This window comes from Lepisosteus platostomus, chromosome 3 (genome assembly GCF_059453375.1).
Source record: "Lepisosteus platostomus isolate fLepPlt1 chromosome 3, fLepPlt1.hap1, whole genome shotgun sequence".
NCBI lineage: Eukaryota > Metazoa > Chordata > Actinopteri > Semionotiformes > Lepisosteidae > Lepisosteus > Lepisosteus platostomus.
This window is the reverse complement of record NC_142613.1, coordinates 39369393-39382750: the sequence shown is the minus strand read 5'-3', so window position 1 is coordinate 39382750 and position 13358 is coordinate 39369393. Positions and strand designations below refer to the sequence as shown.

At 35.4% G+C, this 13358-nt stretch overlaps 1 protein-coding gene across 3 annotated transcripts in view; it reads left to right on the top strand.

Moving 5' to 3' along the window:
* The window catches only part of plcb1 (phospholipase C beta 1), a 405056-nt gene that overhangs the window by 231166 nt on the left and 160532 nt on the right, over positions 1 to 13358 (top strand). For all 3 annotated transcript variants that reach the window (XR_015935410.1, XM_088625584.1, XM_088625585.1), the window contains exon 5: positions 30 to 109. Coding sequence is in view for 2 of the 3 variants with exons in the window: in XM_088625584.1 (XP_088481710.1) it covers positions 30 to 109 (80 nt within the window). In the remaining variant the exon portion in view is untranslated. The remainder of the gene's footprint in view (positions 1 to 29; positions 110 to 13358) is intronic.

Sequence of the window (13358 nt, the reverse complement as noted above, 5' to 3'; positions counted from 1 at the left end):
CAACTTTTTTTTTTCACATCTTAATTCAGGAATGGGCTGATGAGCTGTTTGCACTGGCATCAAACTTGCTGACACAGAACATGTCCAGAGAATCCTGCCTGGAAAAAGCGTAAGTGCTGTAAATAGAACTTGAATGTACTGTAACAGAAGCTTTTGTACTTTGAGCAGCACTATGTAGTGCAGCAGTAATCAGTAGTAGTTCTTAATTAAATCTCAACAGATTACCACAGCATTCATTATCCAGATGTCTATTCAGGTATATGGTTATTCTTGAAGCACCTAATTGTAAACCTGGCATCACTGAAATGTTAGTATTGTCGTTTTCTGGACATAAACCTATCAAAAGCTTCTATGATTGTGCAGAGAACTTCTACTACAATAAAAATATTGTTGACTTAGGGAGTTATTTTTTCTTAGGTGCATGTGTGCATAACACCAGCGAGCTGTTTACTACTTTCTGTAACCAGGATTGTCTGACATCTTTAGGAAAATGACAATATGTTGCTGCATAAGATGCTTCAGTTTATATGCAATAGCGATTCATGCCTTTCACCTTGGGCAGGCATCTAATAGTATAAAACATGAGGTGGCAGACATTATTGATATCAATTAAGTGTCATTGTCAAAATCATAATCAAGATATATGGCATCTATCTGCATTTCCCACTCCACCTCTGCCATGACGGACTGTAAACACCGTTAACATTTGGTGTGTATTAGTATAGTGCACTTCACCACACCATTCTTCCCACTCAAGAGAGGAGAGTGAGGCCTTTTTATAATGAATATTATACATATGATTGAGGCAGTAAAGCATTTAATCGATTTCTATTGAACAAAAGAAATTAAATAAGATAATAAACGTTAAGAATATTGGAGGAAATGCAATTGCTTTAAACTACTTTTAAACTATGGAAGGCGGTAGGTCTTTAAATGCAGACTTCAGCAAATGATTGATGTAGCATACCAGACACATCTGCTGGATACAAAGTACTGGAATAAATAAGTTCCCCTTTCTTAGCAGAGCATTTCTGTTGTAGTGATATGCATTGGAAGAGACATATCTAAATAAAAGAAAGGAGAACAATAAGAATTTTGTCACTTATTGCTTGTCTCTGTGGCTTTGATCTCCTTTAAAAAGTTACATTACATGGTAAAGGTGTCCATGAAAAAGTTCACAGATCTGGCAGCCAACTTAAAAAAATGTGCCCAGACTTCCATATCTCTTCTTTTTTAATACCATTTATTGTTTGTTTGTTTTTCAAAATTTAAATTTTTAGTGCTTAATTTCAAATGTGGAAAAAATATTCACAGATGTGTCCTAAAATGTGACATTCGCCTATACAAATGTCCATAATAGGTGATATTATTATAATAAGTATCCCAAATATATATACTGTATACAGATGCAGCCATTCAAATTGCAAGGTACAAACCCACGGTACGTTAAACTACCCACAAGCCACCGCAGGGCACCGCAGTAAGTGATTGGCTGGCCAAAATGACCGACAAGGACACTCGTGGTGCATTGGTTGGTAGTGAAAAGATTTAATCATTTAATCTCTTTGCTGTGCACATTTTAATCCGCTTAGTATTTAATATTTAAATGGAATTTTACCACTAAAGGGAAATTTTAGTAGCTGAGCATAAAAGGAAGAGGAGCATAACGCATCTGAAGGTCATAAACGATATTAATTTAGGAACATAAACATTACTGTATGTACGTAATTTGTACTGTGTATGGCTGGTCTTGGTAGTTTAAAGAAAAAATACACACCAGTCTTCCATTTCTCCCTAAACATTTTAAGCATGAAAGGTTTATGCAACGGTACCCAAATATGCGATTGCTGTATAGAATGAATTTTAATTTAAAAAAATTATTTAACACGAAAATTAAGCTGTTTACATCTTCCGCCTGAGAACAGTCACCCGTTGCTACCCAACGCAGAAACACAGCCACTAACTAGCAAAGAGAGGACATTAGCTAGCCAATATGATAAAGAATTAAATGATTATTTCTTTTGCACATTTATTTGAACATTTCCATCGATTGTACAAGCACTTGGAAACTGTCCAATCCCTAGTTCATCAGGCATTTTCTTTTACGCTGCGGGCATTCTCCCTGAAGAAAAATCACCCGTGTTTCGTGCATAAAAAGTGGTTATTAACTATCGAAACCTGTTTTATTTAGATTAAGAGTTCCCGTCAACCCCATTCCCATTTAAATCACAAACCCGTGTTTAATTAAATGTCTTTTAACGTAAATCGTTATCTTTGTCTTATGCATAATAATGTTCACCACTCTGTCCAGCAAATTAATAATAAACTTTATTTTATATAGCGTTTTAAACGAATAAGTAATTAGATTGCTCATAAACCTAATAATTTATTCTTCCTAAACACAGCGTAATTGCTCTCTGATAATGCTTTTTCTTTTTATTTAGGCTCAGATTTCAACTATAGATCGTATTATTAATAACCATAATAACGACCAACCAACAAAAACAACAATATAAACATAATACCAACCAAAAACATAGATAACAACCACAATACAAAATCAAATATATCAAACCATTAAACTCTCTCAAATTCCTCCAATTATCATAATCCCGCCCCTTATGCAAAACCAAACCCTCCTCCCATCCCAGTTTATCCTCTTTTTTAAATAAATTTTAGCAAAGTCATGTATTTTAAAAATCTTAAGATTTCTATATTTATGTCTTTATTTAGTGGTTTCATTAGTGACAAAGGCTAAACTTTCTTGGAAAAATGTCTTTTATGTAAACCATCTTTGCTATTAATTCATTTAGGGCTAGAATATGTTCATTGTCTTCCAATGAAAGAAGGGTTCCTTTCGCCGTAGTCGAGTTGACATTAGAAGCTTGCCACGCCCGGACTGTTACACCAACGCATTAGCATGTTAAAGAGATTTCATTGAGGAGCCTAGCTTTCTTAACTAGTAAGTACTGTACTTACTGGATTTTTGAGGGGGGGAGGTGTCTTTCGCTGGAAATCTCGCCCCCTTCTACTTTGAAAATACCTGTGAAACCGGTTTAATTCGTCACAGCCAGCACTCCCGCAGAGAGGGGGGTTGTATGCAGTGTATCGTTATACAGTAGATGGGAAAGCCAGAGCCGACCGCTACGCCGCCCACGTGTTATGCTCTTCGTTAATGTCTAAGCCGGAAAACATCATTATATCTCATTTTGTATTTCTTAAAAAAATAAAATCGTTTGCCCAGCCTAACAGTATTGTTGTTATTGTTTTTAACCTGTAAAGCGCTTTGAGGAGCCACCTTTAAAGGTGCCATATGCAATAAAGTTCATTATTATTACTATTGTTAATTTGCTGGACAGAGAGGTGAACATTATTACACAGAAGACAAAGATAGCGATTTACGTTGCATTGTGGATTGTGCTGCTGTAATACAGTTTTAAATAATTAAAAGTCTAAACAGTATCAGCTTTATTTATGGGTTTTAAATAAAGGCGATTTAAACGCGATTTAAATCAATATAAATGTTTATATTGTAACGCATAGATGACTATTCATTGTTATTAAAATGACTTAAATTCGATCATGTTGTGATATTAAGAAATATACATTTGTTTGGTGCGAGTGAAGTTTTATTTAATCTCTGAGCCATACTGATTCTTATGGAAGCCAGGTTCCGCCAGGGAGTAAAAAAAAAAACACACTATGGTATTCTCTCCGATGCAGTGCAGTTAAAAACATATCTCTTATGCTGTTCCTAAATGAATATCGTTTATGACCATCAGACGCTTTATGCTCCTTTTCTTTTTTCCAGTGGATTGAACAGGGAGAGGCATTTCATGATGTACTTTTCACTGATGAAACAACAGTGGCTCTGGAACAGTTTTCAACCAAGTTGTTTTATAAAAAGGGGAGATATGTGAACAAGCAAAACCCAAAACAAACATGTATGCCATACGGCGTACGCGTTACTGAAGCTTAAAGTTTAGCCTTTGTCACTAATGTAACCACTAAATAAAGACATATAGAAATCCCTACGTTACAGACTGTAAATGGCTGGTATTGGTAGTTCAAAGAAAAAATACACACCAGTATTCCACTTTCTCCCTAAAGATTTTAAGCATCAGAGTCTTACATGTGGTTATTTCGGAAACGTTTGTACGTGCTCCTCCTGACCATGTTACTGTTTACTGTTACTGACCATATTAAGTTTAAGTGCCTGTGGGCACTTTTCTTGTCCGTGGGGGGGGTGGACCGTCTTTAATTAGAAGGTTAGTCTGTTCTACTCTGAGAATGTAGAGGGGCTGGAAAGTGCCCGCAGTCATTTAATTAGTATTAAAATTCACACTGATTCCCTTGCGAAGATACGGACATAGGAATATTCGTGCTTGGTCAAAAAAATGGCATAAAAACGACAAAGTGAAGGCTGTGAAAACATTCACAATGTACTTTATACACAAAGCAAGTGTTTTCACAACTCTAGGAGGTTTCGTGAAAATGCTACAGGCGTGCCAAAATCGTTTTTTTAAATTCAAGGTGACTTTACCGCGGTTTTCATTTTCAGATTGTGAATCAAAAAAAGCATTTAATTAAACACGCGATTGCGATTTTAATCAATTACTGTATTGATTGAAGCACACATTCTGTACAGATACAGTACAGTCACATTCTCCTGTCGTCCAGTGGTGTAAAACGAATTGGCAGGTGATTGAGATAACAATGCACCACCCACTGAGTGGAATGTTCTCATTTGTTCTCAAGTGTAAAAAGAGGTGATAATTCTTAATAATTCCATGTCGCATTAACTAACCTCTTCAGTTTATTCCGCCAGACAGTACATGAATATAATTATATCATTATAAATTTGTTTAGATACACAATTCCATATTATATTCCCTGTTAATCAAATTCTAAAAGTATGCATTTGTTAGATAACAAGTGAATTCACAGAAAAGGTTAAAAGACTATCACTTTTCAAAAAGTATATAATCCTAATATGGTCAGAAGGAGCATGTAAAAACGTTTCCCAAATAAAGACATGTAAGACTTTGATGCTTAAAATGTTTAGGGAGAAATGGAATACCGGTGAGTATTTTTTCTTTAAACTACCAAGACCAACAATATACAGTACAGTTTACATACAGTAATATGTTTATGTTCCTAAATTAATATCGTTTATGAGCATGTGAAAGGCATGGTGAATCGGAGATTCTCAAGAATTACTTTGTATGATTGGAAACTAATGCGTGATTGGATCAACTAAATGCTTTGGTGTTACTTTTTGTCAATGAAAAAATAAACTCTTCGTTTACAAAGACGGTTACAAAGAATGTGGACCAAGGTAATACTTTGAGCTTACAGCTTGTCCAAGGTCTTCATTATTAATACTATTAGTAATATCTTCGGTAAAGACTTTGATGCATAAAATATTCCTGCATAATTAAAATATTTATGATAAAGGTAGTAGGTTGTGTACTTTCGTCCAACAGAACAATCTTGCTTTTATAAAATATACCGCCTTTTTAATGTTTAATGATTAACATGCTGTAATACACTGTTTAAATGTAGAAGTCTAAAGAGTATACAACTTAAATTCTTAATTGAATAAAGATTGTCCCTCAGCAGTGATCGGGATTCGAAACCGACGTTTTCTGGTGACAGCTCAAATGCTGTACAGGAGAGGTTAACCTTTATTAGCTCCACCTGGCGGTTTTACAAGGTGATTCCGGATACTATTAACATAATCTAATTTGCATATGGTATGATGCGGTATACTGCGACACGGCCACCGTGTTATACCGCAGCATACCCCGCTTGTTTTGAATGGCTGCATCTGTATGTGACGTAAATATGTAATATAATTTACTGTCATACTTGATCTTGTTGATCAGAAGACATGCAAACTAAAAATATTTTCTTTAACTTACAAAAGGTAGCTTTCCTATAATATTCTAGAATGAGACTGAGAATCCAGTGTATAACTCTTAAATTTGCTATGTTTTCTGCAATACCATTAAATTCAGTGGCATTGTTATTTAACCTGAGAGTACTAGATGAGGCAGTCATTGTAGGTCAATTAAATTTTATTGTTTTGACTGTGCTCTGAGCAGACAACAAATTTAGGAGGTTGAGTGAATAATCTGCATTAATTATTTTTGAACAGCCACTTAAATTAAAGTACTGACCAAATGAACTTGTTGCATTTTTATCCTTACTATTGTATTTTTCCTGGCTTTAGTCCTTTCCTATAGCATCTTGCTTATTTCAGATTGTCTTGTGAAAAATGGACTTACATTCCCAAAATGAATCTCAAAGACAAAAACATGACATTATTTTTCAGAGAAGTAATAAGATAAGATCACTTCATTGGTCATATACAATTTCTTGTATTAGGAATTTGTCTTTTTACATACCCCAACTTGCTCTCCATGAGACACATAGACAGGGAGAGAAGCTTGGGGTCAGAACACAAGGTCAGACAGTCAGCCCTGGAGCAGTCGAGTTAAGGGCCTTGTTCAGGGGCCCTCTCCTGGCTGCCGGATACGAACCAGCATTCTTCTGGTTTATTCCCTTCTAATAAAGGGAAATAACTGTGTTTAATGATTTTTTATCATTATTATATTTAGCATTGAGACAAAACCATGTATTGAAGATGTTCTGAAGAAGTCTAAAGAAATTATAGAAGCATTTCATTTTTTTATTTAAAAGTATCTGAAATATACTGATGTAAATGATAAAGAAGGTTTAAAGAATTTAAAACAACTGTAGTAGAAATATATGACAGCAAATTACAGATACATTATGCAGATTGCAAGCAGAATCATAGAAATTACAAATAAAAATCAAGATCAACGTATCATCTTTTCAGCAATGATATACAACACACAGATGTAAAACATTTTAGATGTAGTATAATGTATGACCTCTCTGAGTATTAACGCAATTTTGGAAGTGTTCATGCACGAACCCGATCAGCCTCTGGAGAGAACATAGCTGTGTCACTCTTTCTGTGCAGAAATACCAGTTGACCAATGGTTTCCATATCATGTTGTATTATTATCCTAGCCCTATGTGATCTTGTGTAGTCCTGTGGGAAACACTTTCAGATTGGCTTACAAGAATGTAAAAGCTGTTTGTTCAAGGCCTTTATCGGTGTATGGATGAACAGTAAAATAGCCCTAAATAAAGTAACAAAATCATTTTTTTGTATTACAAGATTGCACCCCAAGTTACTACTGTACACATGCACTGCCTAATTGGTTGGTTTGATTAACACAACATTAAGCATAAATCTCAACAAAACATTTCCACACATGTTGTCTTTCCCTGTCAAGTGCAAAAAGGCAAAACATTGCACAGTTCTCTGTGCCATCACATCAAATGATCTCAGGTCTACAAAAGACCGTTCAGTCAAATTTGAATGAACAATATAACAACATATAAAGGGCTTTCATGCTTAACATATTAATATTAACAATTAACATGCCTAAGGAAATAATCTTGACCATAAGGTCATTGCTGACAAAACCCATCTCACTTGCCAAACATAAACTAGGGAGGCTGCGAAGATAGGGTGGAGGAAGGAGTACAAAAGATGTGTGCAAAAAAGTGCTCAACAGTCAAAATATGTGCAAGAGAGTGAAGTACAAGATTACAATTCTACTTTCTCCTGAACTTCTGTTTAACTACTCAGCTTGTTGTTGTGTCAGCTTTCAACATGTTAGCCTAAACAGCCTCCAAACATACTGATTATTTTCATGCAGACACTGAGCTACAGCCATTCTGCAGATGTTCTGGCTAGTTCATCCTAGAGGTTCTGGTGTTCTGGTCACTACAGTTTGAAACAGTTAAATAAATGGATCAAGCAGATATGATGGTCAGTCTCAGGATAATGTGTTGGTATGAAGACTCTTTGCCTTCCAGAATGTAGTCTGTCAGTTTCCAGGTTTCCCTGATGTGATCTGCTAAAGATATCTTGTCCAGTGGGCAATTTATGGTATTTAACAGCTAGGTGAGCTTTAGTTGTGCTGATAACAACCATGTGATCTTTATTAGAGGAACAAACAGTGCTGTTATATTTTGCTTTCCGTGTGTTAATTAAAATAATTCACTTTTTAATAATTATTCTTACAGATTCTTACTCACCTAATTTTGCTAAATACCTAACACCTGATATTTTTACGAAATGATGCTTAGGATTTTGTCATGCCATTGGACATTATTACAATATTACTAATATTAAACAATCAATATGTCTGTCGCCATTTAAAATGTCAATACACCATTGTGTCTATGTTTTAATTTTTTCATTGTACATCAGCATATTTTGATGTAACTCAAATGAAATAATGAAATGATCCATTTTACTTAAAACTAAAGATACTGTATAACAAATCTTTGGATGTTTTTCTTAAGATATTGCAATAAAACTTAAATGAATAACAGGTTATCCCCAAGGACTCTGTATGCCATTTTTAGGTATCTTTCAGTGACTTTGAAATTAATAGAAAGTCATTTAGAGATATCAATCTCATGAATCTGAGAAATCCTCAGGAAAAGTGTGAATTTATTTCTATTCATCTACAGTTGATCTATTTATCTAAATTATCTGATTATCTAAAATAATTTAACACAGTTTTAAAATATCTGAGAATGCATTTGATGTATTTTATTAAATAGGTTTGCATATAATCATAATATTAAGATATCTCTAAAACATCTCAATATATACTACAATTAAATGCTCTACAGTATCATGAGGTTGAGATAATGATTTAGGAAATAATTCAAAACTATGAATGTACAGGAAAATTGGCTCCTGATTTCAAAGTATCTTTAATTAATGATTAAATCCTCAAATTGTGTTAAAATCAGTTTGTGTCTTAAAATACTTTGAGACATATTCTGTTTAATTTATCTTTCATTTTTTGGCCTCCAATACCTAACATGCTACAGATGCAGCCATTCAAAATGCGCGGGCGATACAGCATTATTTTCCGGTACGCTGCACGCAGTCTACCGCAAGCTACCGGTAAATACCGCGAGTTACCAGTAAATACCGCTAGTTACCGTAAATTCTCCTATAATACGACAAGCAAAATAATAGTATCCGGAATTTCCGCAAGGTGGAGCTAATAAAGCTCAACCTCTCATGTTTGAGCTGTGGCCATCAGTCTTTAACGAAGATATTACTAATAGTATTAATAATGAATGACCTTGGACAAGCTGTAAGTGTAAAGTCAAAGTATTGCCCTGGTCAACATTCTTTTTTTCATTGACCGTCTTTGTAAAAGTAACACCACAGCATTTCGCAATCACGCATTTGTTTCCAATCATGCAAAGTACAGTAATTTTTGAGAATCGATTCACCATGCCTTTCACATGCTCATAAAAGAGATTGATTTAGGAACATAAACATATTACCGTATGAAAACTGTACTGTATACAGTATGTATATTTAATGTCTTAACTGTGCCCGTTTAAGTATTGAATATTCATATCTAATTTTACCACTGGAGGGAAATCTTAGTAGCTGAGCATAAAAAGAATAGGAGCATACTGCAACACGTGTGAAGGCCATAAACGATATTAATTTTGGAACATAAACATACAGTATATGGCTGGTCTTGGTATTTTAAAGAAAACATACACGAAACATGGTTTCATTATGACCAGAATCGGTCTTGAGATATTTTTAACTTGATTTACAGTATTTGAGAGGTATGTCTTAACACCGATACTACAGTGCTTAAGTACTGCTCACGTATATGTTTCTAGGTTTATATTATGCATTTCATACGGTCAAATTACTTTTGAGCAACTAATAAGAAGCGCGAAACGGTATGCGTTTTAGTTTCGTTTTGTGCTGGGACCCGTGGATTGATTAGAGATATCAAGTACATACAAGTCATTTTTTAAATGTTGTAGTTCGTCTTGAAAAAATGTTACGAGTACATCATCTATTAACAATTACACAGGTTATGTTTCCATATTGCGGATTTTGGTTACGTAATATTATTTTCTAGATTTCACGTTGTGAATATATGATTTGGGCAAACAGAGCCGCAAAGAAGTACATTATGGGTTGTTGTTTTTTTTTTTGCAGTTTTATCTTGAACAAGCGATGGTTAAACCTTTGTCTGATTCTTGTGAAACTATGCACACGACAGTTACAGTACCTAGGAGTTGACTTCAGTGATGTCACTGATGGGATGTTTCTAAAAATCCATCCTCTGTAAAACGTCTTCTCTAGTTGTCCTGCATATGTATTCGCTAATGAAGCTGTGTGTTCTGAGCCTGGATCTCTACATTTCTGTATGAACCAGCTTAGAGGGCTAAAGACAGCTTGTGTTTAAATTGAGTGTAAGGCAATTTATGCTTCTAAAGTCATGGTCAGCATTTATTATTGTACTGTGCTGTAAACTTGTTCTGTGCCTAGTCACATTATTTTATAGCGTTTTTATAGCGTTATCAAATCCGGTGGCGCTGTGTGTTAGTTTCTTGACTCCCATGTCACATGGTCTGTGATTGAAACCTGTGAAACCGGTTTAATTCGTCACAGCCAGCACTCCAGCAGAGAGTGGGTTGTACTCGTAAAGTAGAAGCAGGCGAGATTTCCAGCGAAAGACACCTCCCCCTTCTTCAGGTGTGAGGGTCTTCTGCTCAGAATGAAACGCTAAAATGTAATGTAGGCTCTGAATGGGTTCAATTATGATTTGGGCTTGATTAAGGTCGCTGCCTTTCATCTAAAACCCTACTTGAATCCTTCTAAACTAAAAATCAGTGTTAGTGAGTTCTAAATAAAGAGGTATCCAGGTAACAGTGAAACGGGCGGACAGTCTGGGGAGATCGCCCGTTTTCCATGTGAATAGTTCCCTGGTTCCGCACCCCTTGGTGTTTCTCTCGCTCTCTCTCGGGTCACCTGATCATTAGCTCGAAATATTTCAGTGCTTTGTGTATATTCTAATGGAAGTGGGGGCAGGGTGTATGGGAACAGGTTTGGTTGAAATTGCATTGGAGATCTATGTTCTTCACACCTGAAAAATTTTCTCTGAAAGCATTTTCTTCGCAGCTTAATCGATCTTGTTACAGCATGTTACAGTTTACTATTATTAACCATATTAATTTTAAGTGCTTAATGTAAAATCTTGTAAAAATATATTTTCATTGTTCAAATATACATTAAGTCTGACTATCATATAATGAGTTAAATACAAAACTAAAGAAAAAATAGGGTAAATAATTTGCTAACAATGTTAACTGTTTATGAATAATAAAATGTATTAACTAAGGAGTAGGATGGCACAGTTGTTAGTATGTTTTTTGTTTTGTTTCTTTTTCATAAATACAACAGTAGTACCTGATGTCTCAGTGGCTTTCAAAATTAAATTATGCATGCAAACCTGTGAACTAGAAAGATAACTAAGATATCCATCCATTTATAATGGTGGCAAAGTGGTTAGCATTGCTATCTTGCAGCACTGGGGTCCTAGGTTCAATTCCTGCCATCCTGTGTGTGTGGGGTTTACGTGTTCTCTCTGGGTTACATGGTTTTTCTCCATATGTGTGATATGACTCCCTCTCGCACTCCAAAACATACTGGTCAGTTAATTGGTTTATGGGAAAACTGGCCCTGGTGTGTGTGTGTTTGTGTCTGTCTGTCCTGTGATGGACTGGCGCTATGTCCAGGGTGTATTCTGCCTTGTGTCCGTCGCTTACTGGGATAGGCTCCAAATCCTCTGTACTGGATAAAGAGATTAGAAATGGATGGAAGTAAAGGCACTGTGTGGATGGAACTATACACAGTGTTAGAAACCCACTATGAAATGGCAGCATCTCACTGAGAATAAAACATTTTATAGTGCTGGCTTAAGGAAACAGCCTTTCCACCTCTCTTGCACATCAGTATCCATACCTAGTTATTTAAACAAATTGCCTCTAATTATAAACATCTTAATATGCTGGCTCTGTGGATCCGCATCAGCTATGTTTGCCCATTCCTTCAATTCATGTGCATCCAACACACAGTTCAACGCTAGCAACTACACAAAATCTAAAATATGAGATCTACTTGCCACTTACAATACCAACAGTACCAGCTAACTTTAGTAGTGACATTTTCATGGATCTTTTTAACAATAAAATTTACAACATCAGACTTCAGACACAATTAAACAGGCCTCAAAAAAGTCTGGTACAAACATTTTCAGCATGGAATAAACTGTTACTTTAATGGTATAAACCTTAAATGGATTCATATTCTCAATAAGATTTGGTGCTCAGTAACATGACTTAGAAAATGACAGAAGACATACGTATCATGCTTATCCTTCTATTTTTCATAATCGTAAACTCCTTAAGGCAGTTACATTTTCTCTGTTCTGACCTGGAGTTACAGAGAAATTTAAATTCTTATAAGAGATTTGTAATGAGGAAAGTCATACCAATCACTCATACAGTACCAGGATTTGCAATTACAATACAAATACTTTCTTTCTGTATGTGTTTATTTTGCAGTTTGAGTCTATGGCATTCCTTTGGGGGTCTATACTCCAAGGCATGACGTGATAAAGTATAGTTTGGATGTTTATACATTCATGTTAATCGTATTCTTTATTTATTTCAATAAGTGTTCATGTTTCATTTGCTAACTTAGAGCATATTGTGCAATGAAGAATAAAATAGCTGCATGACAAGTGACTTCCTTCTCTCAGTGGAAATTAAAAGGTAGCCTGATAAATTATAAGACAGTAAGAAAGGTTCCAATCAGGAGGAGACAATTCTTTCCATTTTTTTTGTTTGATTGCTGGTAGCAAACTGATCTGAGGATCTACTCCAGGTCTTTCTCTTTTTATCATACAGTAAATTTTATTTTCTTGCTTTCTGAAACACAATATAACAAAAAATAACCTCACAAACTCAAAGAAAAAATCCTTGCTCCCCCCCCCTCCCCTTGGCAGTACTTCCTCCCATGCTTTTAACTAAGGGCATCTAAAATCTAACAGCTACAATGGTATCTCTGTACAAGGCTTTGACTGTGTCAATCACAGCACCTGCCGTTCCCTTACCAGCAACAACATGGATTCTAACACTCAGACATTAAAAAAAGTCAGGCCAAGAGAGAAAATACCGAGCTTTACAACATGCGGTACCAGTAACATTGTACCCACAGTAAATGTGGGTACCCACTGTGATAAGCGAAACAGCCCTACACAGCCCTGTCGCAGTACACGGATATAATCATACCGTTATTAAATTCTTTAGATACGCGATTCCATATTATATTCCCTTTTAATCAAATTCTAAAAGTATGCTTGTTGACTCCGGTATCGCGTTAGTTAAAGACTTCGATGCTTAAAATG